Source organism: Syngnathus leptorhynchus, chromosome 18 (assembly GCF_054491065.1).
Source record: "Syngnathus leptorhynchus isolate UIUO chromosome 18, UIUO_Slep, whole genome shotgun sequence".
Taxonomy (NCBI): Eukaryota; Metazoa; Chordata; class Actinopteri; order Syngnathiformes; family Syngnathidae; genus Syngnathus; species Syngnathus leptorhynchus.
In genome coordinates this window covers 1011925-1031726 of record NC_141212.1, presented here as the reverse complement: position 1 = coordinate 1031726, position 19802 = coordinate 1011925, and the positions used below count along the sequence as shown (strand labels likewise).

At 51.9% G+C, this 19802-nt stretch overlaps 2 protein-coding genes and 1 long non-coding RNA gene across 19 annotated transcripts; 2 read left to right on the top strand and 1 right to left on the bottom strand.

Annotated features, from left to right (window-relative positions):
- Window positions 1–121: 121 nt before the first annotated feature.
- Window positions 122–10775, top strand: cdc42bpb (CDC42 binding protein kinase beta (DMPK-like)). Of its 2 annotated transcripts, XM_085937145.1 has the most exons (37): window positions 122–1015; window positions 1417–1508; window positions 2048–2131; window positions 2199–2294; window positions 2378–2526; window positions 2603–2696; window positions 2765–2965; window positions 3421–3669; window positions 3733–3979; window positions 4068–4175; window positions 4246–4379; window positions 4449–4691; window positions 4766–4876; window positions 4954–5198; window positions 5262–5367; window positions 5456–5580; window positions 5649–5754; window positions 5821–5969; window positions 6080–6177; window positions 6244–6323; window positions 6397–6465; window positions 6537–6608; window positions 6676–6781; window positions 6876–7012; window positions 7089–7228; window positions 7293–7374; window positions 7454–7670; window positions 7742–7804; window positions 7876–8117; window positions 8196–8550; window positions 8633–8730; window positions 8806–8890; window positions 8971–9088; window positions 9158–9275; window positions 9454–9678; window positions 9941–10049; window positions 10114–10775. In XM_085937145.1, exons 1-37 carry the CDS (start codon window positions 826–828, stop codon window positions 10230–10232), a joined length of 5262 nt encoding a protein of 1753 aa, XP_085793271.1. In that variant the 5' UTR covers window positions 122–825; the 3' UTR covers window positions 10233–10775. The 2 variants fall into 2 exon arrangements, with proteins under 2 accessions (XP_085793271.1, XP_085793272.1); XM_085937146.1 differs by lacking the exon at window positions 9454–9678.
- Window positions 10776–15501: 4726 nt separating this feature from the next.
- LOC147042125 (uncharacterized) lies at window positions 15502–18061 on the top strand. 15 transcript variants are annotated; one of them, XR_015069010.1, is made up of 14 exons: window positions 15502–15595; window positions 15652–15784; window positions 15873–15897; window positions 15988–16116; window positions 16179–16231; window positions 16305–16337; window positions 16426–16562; window positions 16733–16797; window positions 16881–16972; window positions 17047–17124; window positions 17241–17457; window positions 17539–17625; window positions 17696–17773; window positions 17850–18061. XR_015069010.1 is itself a non-coding variant. In XM_085938339.1 (14 exons), exons 6-10 carry the CDS (start codon window positions 16187–16189, stop codon window positions 17075–17077), a joined length of 393 nt encoding a protein of 130 aa, XP_085794465.1. In that variant the 5' UTR covers window positions 15502–15595; window positions 15652–15780; window positions 15873–15897; window positions 15988–16011; window positions 16085–16116; window positions 16179–16186; the 3' UTR covers window positions 17078–17124; window positions 17241–17457; window positions 17539–17625; window positions 17696–17773; window positions 17850–18061. The 15 variants fall into 15 exon arrangements, 12 of the variants coding, with proteins under 12 accessions (XP_085794465.1, XP_085794463.1, XP_085794467.1 ...); XR_015069009.1 differs by having other exon boundaries at window positions 16625–16797; XM_085938339.1 differs by having other exon boundaries at window positions 15652–15780; window positions 15988–16011; window positions 16085–16116; window positions 16426–16469; window positions 16733–16972.
- LOC147042124 (uncharacterized) lies at window positions 17226–19748 on the bottom strand. Of its 2 annotated transcripts, none has more exons than XR_015069012.1 (3): window positions 19423–19748; window positions 17831–18029; window positions 17226–17454 (listed from the first exon to the last, which is right to left on the bottom strand). It is a non-coding gene; the product is annotated as an uncharacterized LOC147042124 (long non-coding RNA). The 2 variants fall into 2 exon arrangements; XR_015069013.1 differs by having other exon boundaries at window positions 17226–17451.
- Window positions 19749–19802: the final 54 nt, after the last annotated feature.

The following is a 19802-nucleotide window of genomic DNA, read 5'->3' as shown; positions in this document are numbered from 1 at the left end:
TCCTAGCTCCCGAGGCCCGATGACGTGACGTCACGTCTCCATGTCGTTTCCGGCAGAGAAGGCGGGGCCTGTGATCCTGGCTGATCGCTCGCCAGCGCCAGCCGCATTCAGGAGACAACTTTCGGCCATTTTGCCTGTATCTTTCAAAACAAAAGCATTCGCGTGGAGCCACGTGATCGCAGCAGAAGATTGACATAATTGAAGTGAACTGCGTGACGTTGAGCATTCGAAGACGAGTATGCAAGTGAGAGGCGTTTTCCCCTGAGCGCTTGCCCGTTTGCGCGTGTGAAAGGAAAGCTTTAGTTTTGAAAGTGCCAAGTGGCGGAAGAGGTCCTCAGTGCTGCCACTTGCTGCCAGGGAGGCGACCTGGATCCTACCGTCGCCGTCTTCCCGCTGGGAAGATCCGAAAAACGCTCCGTAATCTTTCCCGGTTGGGGCGCCCGTCCAAAACGTCAACACCAGTCGGTCGTTCGGTCGGTGCCGGTGGTGCCGGACGAAGTCGGGAGCTGATAGGCCGCCAGGGACGAGCATGGAGCGGCGGCGGAGGCGAACGTGACGACGGGAGCAAAAGCGGACATTTGGCTCGGGATTAAAGCCGATGTGGAGCAAAACCTGACGTCTGTCGGTCCGACGGACAACAGACGGACAACAGACGGAACTGGACATACAAACACAAACACACATAGACGAGCGAGCGAGCTTGGAAACGGGCCGCCCGCCCGCTCGGGAATGTTTGGTGGGAGCTAACGAGCTAGCGGAACTTAGCAGCGACCCTATATAGCCTTTAGGCCGGGCCGGGCCAGAACCGTCCGCGAGCGAGCGAGCATGTCGGCGGCCAAGGATGCTCAGGCGGCCCCGGTCCGCCTTAAGCGTCTGGAAGAGATGCTTGTGGAGCGCACGGCCCCGGGCTGCCTGAGCGTCGAGACCCTGCTCGACCTCCTCGTCTGCGTGACCAGCGAGTGCTCCAACTGTTCGCTCAAGAGGGAGAAGCACGTCACCGACTTCCTCGACTGGGGTAAGAACCCAACCCATCGGAACCTCCACACTCCCCGGGCCGGGAAGCTGCTTGGTGAAGTGGGGCGCGGCCGGTGGAGCAGCAAGCTTCTTTTGAATCTTGACGTGCTTGCTCAAAGATGCCTGAAAGGGCACAAGAAGATGAGAGCTTGTGGATTGATCCCTTTCATGCTCATCAAAAACAAAGTCACATGACTGACTTTTGCTCGATTATTATAAGAGTCAAATCATCTGTCAATCATTTTTCACTCCATTGGTGACCCAGATAGCAAATGTGAATTTCGGTATATGCCACAACAGTATTTGATTTCAATTTTCCAATGTGAAAGCACGTTTGTCTATTATTTGCTTTCATTCATTTAAAAAATGCCAATAATTCATAATAGTTTGTTGTGTGCGCAGTAAAACCCTTCACGTCGTCCCTCAAGGACCTGCGACTGCACCGAGACGATTTTGAGATGTTGAAGGTGATTGGACGTGGAGCTTTTGGCGAGGTAACATTTCCTGTTTGGGACTTTTTCACGTCAGGAGTTTTTTTTTGTGTGCGTGCGTGCGTGTGCGCTTCCTGGACGACAGCGAGCCTTTCCAATGCATTTCCTGTTTACGGCGGGCGGCTTCCCGTCTCGGTGCGCTCGGATTTGGGCCCGCCTTCCCGACGGGGCGAGCTTGACATTCCGCAAACAAACAAACCGAGGCGGAACGATGAGCGCCGCTGCCGAGTCTAGTTTGAGGCGGTGTCCGACGCTGCCGTGTGTACTTTCTATGCATATTTTTTAGGCGGGTGCGCCGCCACCGCCGCCGCACCTTCTCATTGCCTCGGGCCACCAACACGCCCACACGTGCGGGTTGTGCAAATTGCTGGCCGACGCCTGCTGGGAGGTTTTTAGCCAAGTGCGTGACATGACAAGTTTTCTCCCAAATGAAGCCTGGGGGACTTGGACAGTTCCCTAAATTGCCCCCCTGGAAATATCAATGAGCAAATTTAAGGGGCAATCATTTTGATTATGACAGTAAACCTCTGTTTCCCGCTCAGGTTGCCGTGGTGAAGATGAAGCAGACGGAGAGGGTGTACGCCATGAAGATCCTCAACAAGTGGGAGATGTTAAAGCGGGCTGAGGTAAAAACGGCGCCGTGAGCCGCCGGCGCGTCGCGGCCGCCGCCGTTTGACGTGTCGATTTGGGCAGACGGCGTGTTTCCGTGAGGAGCGTGACGTGCTGGTGAGAGGGGACAGCCAGTGGATCACCACGCTGCATTATGCATTCCAGGATGACAACTACCTCGTGAGTACACCTTCTCCTTTTACTTTCATTGCCGCCGACTTGCAAAGTCCCAGGTACTGATGGCGCTCCGCTGGCCCCTGCAGTACCTGGTGATGGATTACTACGTGGGCGGAGACTTGTTGACGCTGCTCAGCAAGTTTGAGGATCGTCTGCCGGAGGACATGGCCAAGTTCTACGTGGCCGAGATGGTTCTGGCCGTGTACTCGGTCCACCAGCAGCGTTACATCCACAGGTAGGCCCGGTGGCTCTGTTCGTCCAGGAGATTCGGATCGAGCCTTACGTGTTTTGTGTTTTTCTTCTTCTTCCAGAGACATTAAACCTGACAACGTGCTGCTGGACGTCAACGGCCACATTCGTCTGGCTGATTTTGGATCCTGTCTGCGCATGTTGGAGGACGGCACGGTAAGACCCCCGCACGCACACGCGCGGTGTCGAACCAGGCGTGAGCGCACGCGTGCCGTGTCGAGCAGGTGCAGTCGTCGGTGGCGGTGGGCACCCCGGACTATATTTCCCCTGAGATCCTGCAGGCCATGGAGGACGGGATGGGCCGCTACGGGCCCGAGTGCGACTGGTGGTCTCTGGGCGTGTGCGTGTACGAGATGCTGTACGGCGAGACGCCCTTCTACGCCGAGTCGCTGGTGGAAACTTACGGCAAGATCATGAACCACGAGGTCAGCGACACTTCTCGCTAAGATTTATGGAGATGTTCTGGAGCAATGAAGTGAAATGGTGGCTGACCTCATCCCGTAATGTGGCAGCCCAAAAAGTAATTGGATTACACGTGAGGGGTCGCCTCCTCCGCTGCGTCCTAATTTCTTGCTTGCGTCCTCTTTTCTAAATGTGAAGCGCCGTCCCTCAGCGGCTGCCGCATCCGTCCGTCCTCCATTTTTTTTTTTTCTCCTTCGCTTGCCGTTTGGGTTTGTTCCAAGTCAAACTTCAGCTTCTGCTTTTTAAAGTCTGACACAAAATGTCAGCCGGGAGTGGCGGCAAACTGCCGCCGCGTGGTTCTTTTGTTCACAATTAGGTCTTGTCTAAAACTTAAATGTCAGGCGGGTTCACTCGAGGTCAACAAAGTCCCGTCTATCACGTTTGGAAAAAGGACGTAACGAGGTTTTCTGGGCTGCAGGAGCGGTTCCAGTTTCCGTCCCACGTGAGCGACGTGTCAGACGCGGCCAAGGATCTGATCCAACGGCTGCTGTGCTCGCGGGAGCGCCGGCTGGGCGCCAACGGCATCTCCGACTTCAAAAGCCACCCCTTCTTCAGCGCCATCGACTGGGACAACATCCGCTCGGCCGAGGCGCCCTACATTCCCGAAGTGTCCTCGCCCACCGACACGTCAAACTTTGACGTGGACGATGACGTCCTCAAGAATCCGGTGAGGGACGCTTGGCCTCCTCCAGTGTCCAAAGCTAAGGCGCTTAACGAGCTTGTTCCGCAGGACATCAACCCGCCGATGTCTCACAGCGGCTTCACCGGGCAGCACCTCCCCTTCGTGGGCTTCACCTACACCACCGACAGCAGCTTCTCGGACACCGCGCGCGGCGCCGGGCAGGCCGGCGTCGGGCAGGCCGGCGTCAGGCAGGCCGGCGTCGGGCAGGCCGGCGCCGGCTGCCAGCTGGAGGCCTTCGAGAAGAGGATCCGCAGTCTGGAGCAGGAGAAGCAGGAACTCAACCGCAGACTGCAAGGTGAGCCCACGCGATGGACATTGACGGCGCACTTTGTTGGTTGTGATCGGATCATCATTTTGGGCTTTCTCCAACCCCGCATGTGTAGAGTCAACACAGGCCTTGCAGGCTCCGCCTCCAGGAGGAGCCCCGAGTCAAGACAAAGAGGTCAAGAAGCTGAACGAGGAGATCGAGCGTCTGAAGAAAAAGCTGGCAGGTGAGACTCGTCTTTGCCGAATGACCTCGTCGCAGCGTGACACCCCCCCCCCCTCCCCTTGCTCTGCTAGATTCAGACAGGCTGGAGCACCAGCTGGAAGAGGCGGTCACCCTGCAGCAGGACTACGACAGCTCCGCCTCCAGGTTGAAGCACCTGGAAAGGCAAGTGAAGACCCTGCGGCAAGAGAAGGAAGACGTCCACAAGGTGAGCGTGCTCCAATCCACATTTGTGTGCGCTGCGCAGGAGTCGCTAACACTTAGATGGTGTGAGCAGCAAATGGTGGAGGCCCTGGAGCGCCTGAGAACGCAATCCAAGGAACTGAAGGAGGCGCATTCCCAGAGACGCTCGGCCATGCAGGAGTTCTCGGAACTGTCGGAGAGGACGGCCGAGCTGAGCTCCTCCAAGCAACGCCTGGCACGTCACCTTCGGGAAAAGGAGGAAGAGACGGACAGCCTGCTTCAGAAGATGGACGTCATGCGCCAGGACATTCGCAAGACCGACAAGAACCGCAAGGAGGTGAGGAGCGACGGAGCTCGCGAGACGGCGGGCCGGCGGCGGGCCAAATTAACGCGGCCTGTTCTTCTTCTCAGCTGGAGGCTCAGCTGGACGAAGTGACGGCGGAAGCGTCCAAGGAGAAGAAGCTGAAGGAGCACAGCGAAGTCTATGCCAAACAGCTGGAGGCTGAGCTCCAGTGCTACAAGGTCAGAGGTCGCGAGGTTACCAGTAGAGATGGCGGAATTCAAATCACTCGATTCTGAATCAGCGGTCCCGCTTTCAGTCTCAACAGGGTCGAGGAGCTTCGGCAGGGGGGGCGGAGTCCCAGCAGGAGCTGTCTCGCCTGAAGGCGGAGCTGGACAAGAAGGTTCTGTTCTACGAGGAGGAGATGCTGAGGAGGGACTCTGCGCACTCGTCCGAGGTGAAGAAGTTGCGCAAAGAGCTGCACGACTCCGAGTCCTTGCAGTTGGCCGCCAACAAGGAGATTAAGGAGCTCATGGACAAGCAGGACAAGGACAAGAGGGACAGGTGAGTCTTGGTCCCGCAGGAGATGGGCCAGCCGATGCTCACGCATTTATTCTTCCTGCGCAGACAAGCGGAGATGGACGAAGCCATCGGAGTCCTGAAGGACAAACACGAGCGGGAAAAGAACCATCTCATGGAAGAAAACAAAAAACTGCTGACAGAAAATGACAAGGTGGGTGACTGGCCGAAATCACTGTGCTTTGTCTGGCGATGGTGTTCCTGCGTTTTTGTAACGGCGTTCCTGCGCCCGCTCCGCTTAGTTGTGCTCCTTTGTGGATGAGCTGACGGCTCAGAACCGCCAGCTGGAAGACGACCTCCAGGACGCCTCGTCCAAGAAGGAGAGCGTGGCTCACTGGGAAGCTCAGATTGCCGAGATCATTCAGTGGTGAGTGCCGGGCGCCGGCCCGGCGACAGCCACCGGGGGGCGCTCTCTCACCACGCCTTTGTGTTCAGGGTGAGCGACGAGAAAGATGCCCGTGGTTACCTCCAAGCCTTGGCCACCAAGATGACGGACGAGTTGGAGACACTCCGCAGCTCCAACCTGGGCAGCAGAACTCTGGTGTGTCTAGGACACTCTTCAGTACTGACCCATGTCATCTAACGGTGTTTGAAACGCTTTCGGCAGGACCCCTTGTGGAAGGTGCGTCGCAGTCAGAAGCTGGACATGTCGGCCCGTCTGGAGCTCCAGTCGGCTCTGGACGCCGAGATCCGAGCCAAGCAGATGGTCCACCAAGAACTGCGCAAGATTAAAGCCGCCAACATGGCGCTGGAAAGGTCACGCCTCTTTATTTTGCGCGCCGGCTGGCAGTCACGCTGTCCCGTCTGCGCCGGCTAACGCTGGTTGTCTTTGTCCCGTCGGTCTCCTCGCCATCTCGCGCGTGCAGCAAGCTGAAGGATTCCGAGGAGCGCGGCACCGAGATGGCCTCCCAGATTGAGAATCTGAAGAAGGAAATGGAGGACGGCAGATCACGCTCGGACAAAGGTGAGGTCGACCCTTTGCTAGCACTAGCGCCGTCGCCGACTTTGACCTTTTGACTTTGCTTTACAGCGCTGAACCTTCCGGACTTCCAGGACTCCATCTTTGAGTACTTCAACACGTCTCCGCTGGCGCCCGACCTGACCTTCAGGGTGAGTCCGTCCGTCCGTTTGTCCGTGGTCAGACACAGTCGAACGTTGAAAATGCACCACCGTGTGTGTGCAGACCACGCCCCTCGACGCCACCCCGCTGAGATCCCAACGCACGCTGTCCACGGCCGGCTCGGAGAACGAGGTAAGTCTTTGCGATGAGCGCGATGAAGAACGCCGAGAAGGCATCTCGGCGCCTGTCGCGTGTGCCTTCAGGATTTGAAGCCGTCGTCCCTCTCAACGAGCCCCTCGCCCAGCTACCAAAGTTCATCATTGAGCGCGCTAAAGGTACGTTGCTGACCAAAGGCCCGGCGAGGCCTCGTCTCGTGTGTCATTGGTGTGACGACCTTTGCAGCCCAAAGCCCACCAGCTCAGCATCAAGACCTTCTCCAGTCCCACCCAGTGCACCCACTGCACCTCCCTCATGGTGGGCCTCATGCGACAGGGATACGCCTGCGAAGGTGAGCCCGCTCGCTGGCTGGCTCGCTGGCTGGCTCGCACGCCCCCTGGCTGGCTCCCGTGCGCTCAGCGCTGACGACGTTGCCGCTTCCGCAGTTTGCTCCTTCATCTGTCACGTGGCCTGCAAAGACTACGCCCCCCTCGTGTGCCCCATTCCGGCCGAGCAGGCCAAGAGACCGCAAGGCATCGACGTCCAAAGGGGCATCGGCACCGCCTATAAAGGATACGTCAGGGTACGGCGCAAAATCTGCAATCGAGGAAAAAAAAAAAAAAGAAGTCGTCTATTTTGAGGCTTTCTTGTCCCATCAGATTCCCAAACCCAGCGGCGTGAAGAAAGGCTGGCAGCGAGCCTTCGCCGTGGTCTCGGACTGCAAGCTTTTTCTTTACGACGTCCCAGAGGGCAAGACCACGCAGCCCGGCGTGGTGGCCAGTCTGGTGTTGGATCTCAGGTAAAGCCGCACCATCGCTGCCATTTGGTCCATGACGTGCAAACGTGTCCGTCCGCCCGCGTAGGGATGAGGAGTTCTCCGTCAGCTCCGTGCTGGCCTCCGACGTCATCCACGCTTCCAGAAAGGACATTCCGTGCATCTTCCGGGTAGGACGGCACCGCCCTGGTGAGCAAAGTGGAGCCGCCAGGTGACGCCAATGTGTGTGTGGCCCGTCCGTGTGTTCAGGTGACCACGTCGCAGCTGAGCTCGCTGCTGTGCTGCGTGTCTCTGTTGGTTCTGGCTGAGAACGAGGCGGAGAAGAGGAAGTGGGTCTGCATCCTGGAAGGTCTGCAGAGCATCGTGGCCAAAAACTCGCTGAAGAACCAGCAGGTCCACATCCTGCACGAGGCCTACGACGCCTCGCTGCCCATCATCAAGGCCACGCTCTCCGGAGCCGTGCTTGGTCCGTTTAAATTTTTTTTTTTCCCTGTTTAATGCTGCGGTGCAACTTTGAAACCCGTTTTCCATTTGCAGACCGGGAGCGAATCGCCCTGGGAACCGAGGACGGGCTGTTTGTAGTGGAGGTGACCAGAGACGGTGAGTCGGCCGCGAGCGCCTCCCGCCGCCGTGCCGGCTGACGCGTTTGCCTCGCCCGCTTTGTCTCGAAGTGATCGTGCGAGCGGCGGACAGCAGGAAAGTCTACCAGATGGAGCTCATCCCCAAGGAGAAGATGTTTGCGCTGCTGTGCGGGCGAAACCGCACGGTGCATCTCCACCCTTGGGAACTGCTGGACGGCAGCGAGGCCGCTTTTGACATCAAGCTGACGGAAACCAAAGGATGCCAGGCCCTGACGGCCGGCCTGCTCCGACCCGGCGGGCCCACCTGCCTGATGGCCGCCGTCAAACGTCAGGTCAGGGGAACGGCGAGGCGCTTCCCTGTCCTCCCGTCGGCGTCTCCTGACTCGCCCGCCGGCCGGTGTCGCCCGCAGGTGCTGTGCTTCGAGATCACCCGAGGCAAACCCCACTACAGGCGGCTGTGGGAAGTGCAGGCCCCGGGGACGGTCCAGTGGCTGGGGATGGTCCGCGAGCGCCTGTGCGTGGGCTACCCCTCGGGCTTCGCGCTGCTAGCGCTCCAGGGCGAGTCGTCGCCCATCAGCTTGGTGAGCCCGGCCGACCCGTCGCTGGCCTTCCTGGCCCAGCAGCCCCTGGACGCCCTGCACGCCCTGGAGGTGGGATCGGCCGAGGTGCTGCTGTGCTTCAGCCAGCTGGGCGTCTTCGTGGACGGGCAGGGCTGCCGCTCGCGGACGCAGGAGCTGATGTGGCCCGCCACGCCGCTCGCCTGCAGTACGCCCCTCGCCGCTCGTAAAAGTAGCAAAAAGCGAACCCGCGGGCTGAGCGACCGTCAGTCAAACTTCCTCGTGTGTAGGTTCCAACTCCTCCCACCTGACCGTCTACAGCGAGTACGGCGTAGACGTTTTCGACATCCACACGGCCGAGTGGGTGCAGACCATTTCGCTGCGCAAGGTAACGAGTTGGCGTCGGCGCTGCCGCCGCTCAACCGCCGCGTTGACCCGGGTGTCCGCCCCTCCCCCCCCCCAGATCCGACCTCTCAACGTGGAAGGGACTCTCAACCTGCTGACCTCGGAAGCCCCTCGCCTCATTTACTTCAGCAACGCGTCGTCGGGTGAGAGCGGTCGGACGCCTTTGCCCCTCTAGGCCACGCCCCTTTTTAAACCCGCTTGTCTCCCGCCGTGCCATCCTCAGAGGGTGACCTGACCATCCCGGAGATGTCGGAGCACAGCAGGAAGTTGATGGTCCGCACTCGCAGCAAGAGGAAGTTCCTCTTCAAAGTTCCCGAGGAAGAAAGACTTCAGCAGCGCAGGTGAAGCCGTCTCGCTCACCCCGACTCGCTGGCCACGACTCGACGGCACGTTGCGTGTGGTGCCTCCAGGGAAATGCGGCGAGACCCCGAGTTGAGGTCCAAGATGATCTCCAATCCCACCAACTTCAACCACGTGGCTCACATGGGACCGGGAGACGGCAAGCAAGTTCTCATGGACCTCCCCCTGGTAAGCGCCTCTTCCTGCTGGCATGTCCTCCTCGCTCGCTCGCTCTCTCCCTCCCTTCCTCGCTCCCACCTGCATGTTGTCGTCCCGGCTTGATCCTCCACCCGCCCTTCTGCATGTCGACTGACTGGTGGTCTCTTGTCCTCCTCCTCCGCTGCTCCCGTCCCTCCCTGACTTCCAGGTCGGTGATGTGCCCCCCCCCTCCCCGTCTCCCTCCCCTTCCTCGTCCACCTCCCGTCACACCCTCATCTCCTCGCCCTCCAATTTTGAACACGTGTATCACATGACGTCGTCGTCGGCCGGCGTCTTCTTGCTGAAAGACTCGGCCTCGTGCTCCTCCCAGCAGAGCCTCCTGCAGCCTTCCTCCTCCTCCTCTTCCTCTCCCTCCATCTCCTCTCTGGGAAGGGTAATAACCCGGACCCTCATACATACATACACACACACACACGCTTGACACTTGGATCCAAAGTAAAACCTGGGGCCGACCGCAAACTCAAGCATGAATTCACTTGATTTCCTTTGTGTTGGTTGATGTGCATGATATTTTTTTCAAAATGGTGGCTCAACACAGGCTGGGAAAGAAAGGCATGTCTCATGTACACAAACACCTTTCCTTCATATGTACGTGCGTCCGAGTATGTGACCAGTGTGTGTGTGTATACACGCAGGGCGTGGTCTCTTCCTCTCAAGACGATGCTATCAAAGACAAGCCCCGCCCACTTTCCAGCATCTCCCGCCATCAGAGAAGCAAAACACACATGACGCGCACGGCCTCAGGTATGTTTTTCCCCCACTGGCGCTTTTGTAAGCGCGACTATAATTTGTCTGGTTTGTTTTGTAGACTTTGGGGGAGGAGCTTCATCTAGCAGCGCTCAGGAGCCAGAGCCGGACTCGGAGCGAGACGTGACGCCCACCGTGGAGTCTTGCATCGATCTGTCCTCTGACACCTCCGCCGATTGATCGATGGATCGCAGTGGAACGCTCCGTGCCTCCCCCCCGACCCCCCCCCAACCCGGCCGGGTCCCTCACCGCAGACTCACTCTGCACTCTGAGCCTTGAAAGGAGCGCGCACACATGCATACACTAAACGGGCGTGAGGCTGCGGGTTATGGAAGCAGTAAGGCTGCCGTGTGCTTTTCCATTTTAATCCCCTTTTATTGTGGCGGTATGAGTGAGCTTCCAGCTTTTATCTGGGTTTTAAATCTTTTGTTGCTAGGAAACACAACAAATGGCCTCCGCTGACCTTTGACTCGAGGCTGTCAATCACTAATTAGTACTCATAAATCTTTTCCTGTTTGACTTTGGCGTGAACACAAAGAAAAACACTGTATTGAAGTTGCACATTGTTGTCATTTCTCCTTCCCCTTGCACCGGGTCCCGCCCCTTAACCTCTGACCTGCCAGGTCAGCTGAACACTACTGTTGAAATTTTTTTCTTCACAGAATCACCAGGAAAATAAAGACAACTTTGTAATGATGACAAACAATAAAAGAATCTACTGACGTTGTGAGTTGTTTGATTGATGGATGAAACACAGGCCGTGGATCCGGCTTAAAACTATCATCTGCCCATTGTATCTGTTCAAATGAAGCCTTTTCAAAATGACCAGAATCAGCCATTCGGACACTGCCAAGTATCCCGCAGGATAATGTATTTGTGTCATTTGTCCACAAGAGGGCACTCTGACTACATTTGAGGCAAATACCAAGTATCCCAAAAAATGATGTATTTATGCTGTTTGTCCACAAGGAGGCACTCTAACAGCATTTGAGAATGAAAATCAGAAAATGGCGGTGTACCTAATAGAGTGTCCGAGTGACTTCACAGATCCAACAGCCAATCAGAAAGTGGGGGTGAGGGCGGGTGTGGCACTTTTCACTTTTTGTTAACTTTTGACCATGATTTTTCCCTAATGAAGTGGCCTTTTATTAGGTACACCTAAAAATGGCGGTGTACCTAATGGAGTGTCTGTGTGACGTCACAGATCCAACAGCCAATCAGAAAGTGGGGGGTTGTTTGGGTGTGGCACTTTTCACTTTCATTTAAATTTTGACCATGATTTTTCCCTAATGAAGTGGCCTGTGATTAGGTACACCTGAAAATGGCGGTGTACCTAATGGAGTGTCCGAGTGACGTCACGGATCCAACAGCCAATCAGAAAGTGGGGGGTTGTTTGGGTGTGGCACTTTTCACTTTCATTTAAATTTTGACCATGATTTTTCCCTAATGAAGTGGCCTGTGATTAGGTACACCTGAAAATGGCGGTGTACCTAATGGAGTGTCCTTGTGACGTCACAGATCAACCAGCCAATCAGAAAGTGGGGGGTTGTTTGGGTGTGGCACTTTTCACTTTCATTTAAATTTTGACCATGATTTTTCCCTAATGAAGTGGCCTGTGATTAGGTACACCTGAAAATGGCGGTGTACCTAATGGAGTGTCCTTGTGACGTCACAGATCAACCAGCCAATCAGAAAGTGGGGGGTTGTTTGGGTGTGGCACTTTTCACTTTCATTTAAATTTTGACCATGATTTTTCCCTAATGAAGTGGCCTGTGATTAGGTACACCTGAAAATGGCGGTGTACCTAATGGAGTGTCCTTGTGACGTCACAGATCAACCAGCCAATCAGAAAGTGGGGGGTTGTTTGGGTGTGGCACTTTTCACTTTCATTTAAATTTTGACCATGATTTTTCCCTAATGAAGTGGCCTGTGATTAGGTACACCTGAAAATGGCGGTGTACCTAATGGAGTGTCCTTGTGACGTCACAGATCAACCAGCCAATCAGAAAGTGGGGGGTTGTTTGGGTGTGGCACTTTTCACTTTCATTTAAATTTTGACCATGATTTTTCCCTAATGAAGTGGCCTGTGATTAGGTACACCTGAAAATGGCGGTGTACCTAATGGAGTGTCCTTGTGACGTCACAGATCAACCAGCCAATCAGAAAGTGGGGGGTTGTTTGGGTGTGGCACTTTTCACTTTCATTTAAATTTTGACCATGATTTTTCCCTAATGAAGTGGCCTGTGATTAGGTACACCTGAAAATGGCGGTGTACCTAATGGAGTGTCCTTGTGACGTCACAGATCAACCAGCCAATCAGAAAGTGGGGGGTTGTTTGGGTGTGGCACTTTTCACTTTCATTTAAATTTTGACCATGATTTTTCCCTAATGAAGTGGCCTGTGATTAGGTACACCTGAAAATGGCGGTGTACCTAATGGAGTGTCCTTGTGACGTCACAGATCCAACAGCCAATCAGAAAGTGGGGGGTTGTTTGGGTGTGGCACTTTTCACTTTCATTTAAATTTTGACCATGATTTTTCCCTAATGAAGTGGCCTGTGATTAGGTACACCTGAAAATGGCGGTGTACCTAATGGAGTGTCCGTGTGACGTCACAGATCCAACAGCCAATCAGAAAGTGGGGGGTTGTTTGGGTGTGGCACTTTTCACTTTCATTTAAATTTTGACCATGATTTTTCCCTAATGAAGTGGCCTGTGATTAGGTACACCTGAAAATGGCGGTGTACCTAATGGAGTGTCCTTGTGACGTCACAGATCAACCAGCCAATCAGAAAGTGGGGGGTTGTTTGGGTGTGGCACTTTTCACTTTCATTTAAATTTTGACCATGATTTTTCCCTAATGAAGTGGCCTGTTATTAGGTACACCTGAAAATGGCGGTGTACCTAATGGAGTGTCCTTGTGACGTCACAGATCAACCAGCCAATCAGAAAGTGGGGGGTTGTTTGGGTGTGGCACTTTTCACTTTCATTTAAATTTTGACCAAAAGTTTTCCCTAATGAAGTGGCCTGTGATTAGGGACACCTGAAAATGCCGGTGTACCTAATGGAGTGTCCAAGTGACGTCACAGATCCAACAGCCAATCAGAAAAATCATTCACTTGTCTGTAACCCAGCGTAAAATGAACAAGCAGTTCAGGCTTTATGAAGCAGTTCATGTAATGATGCCAAGCTACCGCAAGATGGCAGTGCCCCCATTCACTCCTATGTAACCCAGCATAAAATGAACATGTTCTTTTTTCCGACCAGAGGTCCTCGATGAACAATACAATTTTGATATCCCGCGATCGACTAGTAGTGGCTTGGTTTGGTTCAAATGTTTTATTTTCTATTTTTCGCAGTTGATTCTCGAGTATGGAGATGTACGAGCATGGTCGGCGTTTTGAACGCACCGCAGCGATTATTTTGCGGTTTATAAACTAACTGTAACTGTCCAAAAGCTGCGGTGCGTTCAAAACGCCGACTATTGCTCGTACATCACCATACTCGAGCATCAAGTGTGGACAAAAAAAACAAAAAAACATTTTAATATCCCGCGATTGATCAGTAGTGGCTTGGGGATCAACCGGTCGATCGCGATCGACATATTGGCCACCTTGGACTAGTATTCCAGCCAGTTGGACCTATCCAGACACTCAAATGTCGAATTTATTTGGCGGTACGTAAACTCCCCCTGACTTTCCAAAAGCTGCGGTGCGTTCACAACGCCGACCATGAGTCGTTCATCGCCCTACTCGAGCTGTTTTGTCAATTGGAGGGAACTCGCGAGCTAGGTGTTTGTGTTGTTGGCGCTGTTGTTTGCACACGCATGAAGTGCAAAAAAAAAAAAAATCCCGCGATCGACCGGTAGTGGCTTGGTTTGGTTAAAATGCCCTACTCGAGCTGTTTTGACAATTGGAGGGAACTCGCGAGCTAGCGTGTTGGTGTTGTGTTGTTAGTGTAGTGTATTTTTGCCGACATATGTCTCTGCATGAGGCCCAAGGACATCTGAGCCGACTTGGTGAGGAGGACCAGGGTGATTTGCCTTGAGCAATTGTGCTTGCTTTCAAGAAGGTTGACAGGTGTCTAAGTTGAGGACCTTGTATGGGCAGAGAGCCAGCATGCACGAGGATCTCAAAGAGTAGGGATGAGATCATGAGTCTCGCCAGGTAGAAGAAAGGCGTTGCTTTTTGAACATCGTGTCTGGGGGGCGTGAGAGAACATCTTCTGACATCGGCTGAATCAACATCTTTTTCCAACCAGCATTTCCTTTTTTAAAGCCAGCATTTTTCATCAAGTGTTTTGAGAAGACCAGCGAAGCCACGAAGACAATTCACCACATTAGCGCCGTTGTTTGCACACGCATCAAGTGCAAAAATAAATAAATAATAATTAATATCCCGCGATCGACCAGTAGTGGCTTGGTGATTGAGCGGTCGATCGCGATCGACGTCTTGGCCACCCTTGCACTACACCAATGAATGATCTGTCAGCATTTTTACCTGAACAAGTTGACATTTAACGTTCACTACCCAATTAAAAGGCCGAGCTTCGCTGGCAAAATGGGAAAGTGGTTTTTAACTTTGCCCGGTGTTCGGGAGAACATGGTTCGAGCCCCACATGAAGCAGACTTTGGGCCAAAGTTTGAATAGTGGGAGACTCGAGTTCTCCCGCGCATAAGGTAAAAGCTTTGAGCACTACACCATTGAATGTTCTGTCAAGTTTTGGTTTAAGCAGGTTGACATTCTAAAGTACACTACCCCAAAAAATTGGCGAGATTCGCTGCTAAAATGGTAAAGTGGTTCTTAACTTGGACCGGTGATCGGGAGATCATGGTTCGAGACCCACACCAAGCAGACTTTAAACTAAAGTTTGCAACAGTGTGAGACTCGAACTCGGTTCTCCCGAACATAAGACAAAAGCTTTAACCACTACAGTATCGAGTGTTCTAGAAAAGCGGTTGTAATTTAGTCATTTGACCTTGATTTCGTGAGACATATACTACGAATAAATAAAAAAACTCGGTAAGGTCCAACGTCAAAATGGTTGAGTGGTTTAGGTCTTGGGTTGGTGTCCAGCAGCCTCGGGTTCGAGACTTGCTCTTTGCAGCTTTTGCAAATTAAATAGAAGCACTTATAAGATTCGAACCCGCCTCACCCAAACTCAAGGGTAAAGCTATAACCATTCGACCATTCGAGATCTTACACTGCAAGCTTAAGTGTTTGTAATTGAAGGTTACTCTGAACCTTTCCTGAACGCGTCATAATTTAGGATAATACAAATAATTCTTTGGTCACCAGCCAACGGGCAATGGTCGAGAGGATAACGCCATTGACTATCATGCTTGCAGCGCTGGTTCGAGACCAGGAAACGCCGGGCATGTTGAATTTTTTTAAAGTTTTTTTTTTTTCTTCTGATGACGTCATCACGAAAAGACTATAAAAGGCGTCACGAACGCGACGGCGCTCGTTCAGTCACTCCTCTGATGGCGAGCGGGCGCCACGCTGCTCTGGTCCACCTGCTGCACGACAGCGTTAAAAGTCACAAGTAAGTGTTCAACGTTTGTTAACCTTTTCAAACTAACTGCTTTTGCTCTCTTTCAGGGTCAACTTGCACTTTGGGCGTGTGAGCGTGCATGCAAGCTAAAAAGTTTGCAGAAGCTAGCGTTAGCAGTTAGCGTCTTCAACGACCACCAAAACGCATTCATTTGCCGTGCAACCAAACAATTGACGGTGGGTAAGTACAGCTACATTTTGCAAACTCAAGCACGCACGCACCGTGTGGAAAGAGCACTAACACTATTTTTTTTTGCCCAAACATTTAGCAACGTCTGGACGACAGCGCCGGAGGTAAGTAGACAAAGCAGCGCTTGCTTAAATCCACCAGAGAATGAATGACTCCAATATTTTTGGTGTTAATTTTCTGCTTTCTGTCTGCAGGTGCCAATCGTTAAAACTACCCCGGCATGGCCGACGGACTTTGTGAGTTTTCAAGTCAATCGACTGCTTCTAATTGCCTTCTCCTTTCTGTCCACAGGCCTGCATCTGGAACAGATTGACTGCAAAATGGTAAAAGTATTTTTATTAGCAAATTGACTTAAGCAAACATTTGTTCTTTTCCTTGTCTGCAGAGTCCAAGATGGCTGCCTTGCAGTCCTCGCATGGCTTCATGAGACACTTGCAGGTAGGTCTACTCTTGCTCAACCCAATTTGCTTGTTAAAATGCAGAGTAGTTGTAATCTTACCGTGTCTTTCAGACCAGCAAGCTGTGGTTGGAGATGCGCCGGAAGGTAAGTAGACAAAGCAGCGTTTCCATAAATCCACCAGAGAATGAATGACTCCAATATTTTTGGTGTTAATTTTCTGCTTTGTCTGCAGGTGCCACTCGTTAAAACGACCCCAGCATGGCCGACGGACTTTCTGTGAGTTTTCAAGTCAATCGACTGCTTCTAATTGCCTTCTTTCTGTTCACAGGCCTGCATCTGGAACAGAGGGAGCAGATTGACTGCAAAATGGTAAAAGTAGTTTTATTAGCAAATTGACTGAAGCAAACATTTGTGCTTTTTCTTTTCTGCAGAGTCTAAGATGGCCGCCTTGCAGTCCTTGCATGGCTTCATGAGACTCTTGCTCAACCCAATTTGCTTGTAAGGCTGCAGAATGGTTGAAACCCCACCGTGTCTTTCAGAGCAGCAAGCTGTGCTTGGAGAGATGTCCAGCCATCAGTCCGGAGCTGCCCTCCATTCCTCACTGGTGAAGCACGCACGCACGCTTCCAAATGTTTGTTTGACACGTGTCAAACATTTCAGCTTGTTCTTCCTCATTCTGTCCACCAGGTGGTGCCAAAGGACGTAGTTTCTGCAGCACAGATATACAAGGTTTTGAACCTGTGGCATGTTCAACGTCTTGTCCGACGTGCTGGCAAGGGGTAATTTACTACAAACTTGGCCTTGTTTAAAAGCACTATCCAGCTTTTTGTTTTATGCTTCCCTATTCCTGCAGAGCAGTTTCCAGTAAGGATGAAGTTGAGTAATCTGCCACCTGCTGGACAAGGAACCAAGCCTCCAAAACCATGCTGAGGTTCTTCAAGGCTGCCTCCATCTTCAGAGTAGATGCACAAATAACCTAAATGGTAGCATGATGGATCTGTCCCTCCCTCCCTCCCTCCCTCCCTCCCTCGTTTGTGTTTTGTGCAGGTGTCCACCCTGGGGAGTTTTGACAACATTTCAGAAATTGTGGACCACTGACCGACCGGCTGCTTCCAGTCTATAGCTAAAAAGAAAAGTAGTCAACTTAAATGCAGTTTTTGTGTTTTCTTTCCAGGTAGAGCTGACAAATCCTGGTCCACAATTTGTCTTGAACTTCCTGTGAGTGAATCACCTGGGTGGGTGCTGCCTGAAGAGCCCTCTGCTGGTAAGAAGCAAAGTAGTGACATTTTAGCAAACAAGTTTCAAAATTTGAATATTTGTTTATCCAGTGTTAACCACCATCTAGGACATACTCGCGGAGGTAGCTGAGGACCAGAGCAAAGCTCCAGACTAGCAAGTCTTCAATTTCCCTGTTACTAAGGCAACTTGAGAAGTGAGGCACTTTAAATGCTCATTGCACAATCTTTTTATTCCACTAATTTTTTCCCCCTATTTTCTGACAGGCAGCAAGGAAGAAAAAACTGCTTCCTGATCCTGCAGCTCACAATACCTGCTGTAAAAAACAATGTGCTTGCGCACCGGTATGTTACATGCCAAACTATTTTCTGGTCAAAATGTTGACTTAACACTTTACTTACCAATTTCTTTTTGTCTTAGGTCTGAGCATGGACTAATACTGGACAGTCTGGCAGACCACTTCACCAATCATCTCTTTAGCCGTCCACTCATCCCTCGGGCAGACCGCTTGACCACTCATCCCTCAGGCCGACTACTTACCACTGGGCAACAAGCAGACTGCCATCCAACTTGTTACTTTATTGTGATTGAATGTTTACTCTGCAAAAGAAATAAAGCTTTATTACAAATAACGCAAACTTTCAACTCTTCCTTCAAACACCACAACAAAAAAACCCCAACCCACAAATATTTCCGCCCGATAAAAAATTCAGGATTTTTTTTTTTGGGTGAATTTTTTTGAGAAAGGGGGCGGGTCAAACCTGGAATACTGCTTCATGATTGGCCGAGAACTCTAAAACTGGGCGGAGCCATGAGAATGAAAGGCTGTGATTGGTTGAAGAGTGGGCGTGGATATGCAAATGAGGTGACCTGTGATTGGTCACGTTATTAGTGGGCGTGGTCTCATTAAAATGGAGCAATGTGATTGGTCAGATGTGCAAATGCTGCATTCTGATTGGCTGACACAAAGTGGGCGTGGCTATGCAAATTTTGAGCCGGGCCGTGATTGGCCAGGCTGAATTTGGGGAGGGGTAGGAGGCGGGCAAAGTGGCACTTAGGTTTTGGAAGGCTCTTTGCAGCTTTGAGTTGAGTGTTTGCCTTCAGCCACTGAACAGAGCCAAGTCTTTGACTGCTTCTCACTGTCTCCACGAGTCAAAGTGACTGCAATTGTACAATTGCATCACTTTGACTCATGTGGAGACACACACAGAGAGAGAGAAGCAGTCAAACACTTGGCTCTGCTGCAGTGATGCTCACCTCAAGGCTGCTGAAAACATAGTAGTGGACAGACACTTAGCTTTTCAAACAGTACTTTGCAGTGACCAGCAAGCATGAAAGACATCAAATGAGCACATTTGCTCAGAAATCACAAAGACACTTGAACAATTGATTGAATAGAAAAGCAGTTTGAAAAGGCCTTGCCTGCCTGCATGGAAGCAGATGAAGTGCTTGAGGAGCTCGCTCATTTACTTCTCGTGGCAGGGGAAGGTGAGCACATGCAAACAGTGCAAACATCTCTCACTGGGACAAAAGCCAAGTGCCAGGTACTCCACAGTACCACCACCAGCACCAGCACTTGGGTTTTGTGAGAGATGTCAGCTGCTTGCATGTGCTCACCTTCTCCCTGGTGTGCCATGACAAGATGACATCAGCTCCTCAAGCACATAACACTACCAACTAACACCATTTTTTTCTTTAGATTCAAGTCATAATTTTAGAAGAACACAGTGGTACACTTTCACTTTTCTTGTGTGCCAACTATGATCAAAACTATACTTTTGAAGTTCAAATGCATTTTTCAAAAGTATATGTCACTTTAACCATTGTAGAGCAATTCTTTTGTTTCTTTTCACTGTGTCCCAAATAATCATCAGGACATGATTCATTTGGGAATGACCAATTCAAATGTCCTTTGATAACATTTGGGAATATTTGAAGTCACGACCTTCTACGTCTAAGATTAGGAGGCAAACAAAATGGGGAGGTAACCTACCTTTCGACGACCAGCAGCCGACGTGGAGCCTCCAGTCTTCAAGTTTGGACATGGAAAAACAACGCTTTCGTTCATTATCCATTGATTGACAGCCGAGTGAGTGCTACTTGTGGGTGGGTAGGCGTGCTAGCTAACGCTCCACCTCTTGTTTCACGAGAGCTAGCGAGTTCCACTGACCTAACGACTAACAAATCATCTCCTTTCATGTCATTGTTTACATGTATGCGTGTACATACATACAGCAAATCGAGAGCTTGGAAAAAGTTGACATTATTCATTCGAAAGCCCAAATGGTAACAACCTGTCGAGCTAGCTGCTCGCTGAAGCGGAAGTGTACGGTAGCCGAGAAAGCTCAATTCAAGTCACACAAAAGCGCGTAT

Bases quoted from the DNA above. Each gene is read 5' to 3' on its own strand.
- LOC147042125 (XM_085938338.1), top strand. From the start codon at position 16,187: ATGGCTGCCTTGCAGTCCTCGCATGGCTTCATGAGACACTTGCAG. The intron at 16,232-16,304 runs GTAGGTCTACTC...CGTGTCTTTCAG, and splicing joins GCTTCATGAGACACTTGCAG to ACCAGCAAGCTGTGGTTGGA. The intron at 16,973-17,046 runs GTAATTTACTAC...CTATTCCTGCAG, and splicing joins GTCCGACGTGCTGGCAAGGG to AGCAGTTTCCAGTAAGGATG.
- cdc42bpb (XM_085937145.1), top strand. From the start codon at position 826: ATGTCGGCGGCCAAGGATGCTCAGGCGGCCCCGGTCCGCCTTAAGCGT. The intron at 4,877-4,953 runs GTCAGAGGTCGC...TCCCGCTTTCAG, and splicing joins CTGAGCTCCAGTGCTACAAG to TCTCAACAGGGTCGAGGAGC. The intron at 10,050-10,113 runs GTATGTTTTTCC...TTTGTTTTGTAG, and splicing joins CATGACGCGCACGGCCTCAG to ACTTTGGGGGAGGAGCTTCA.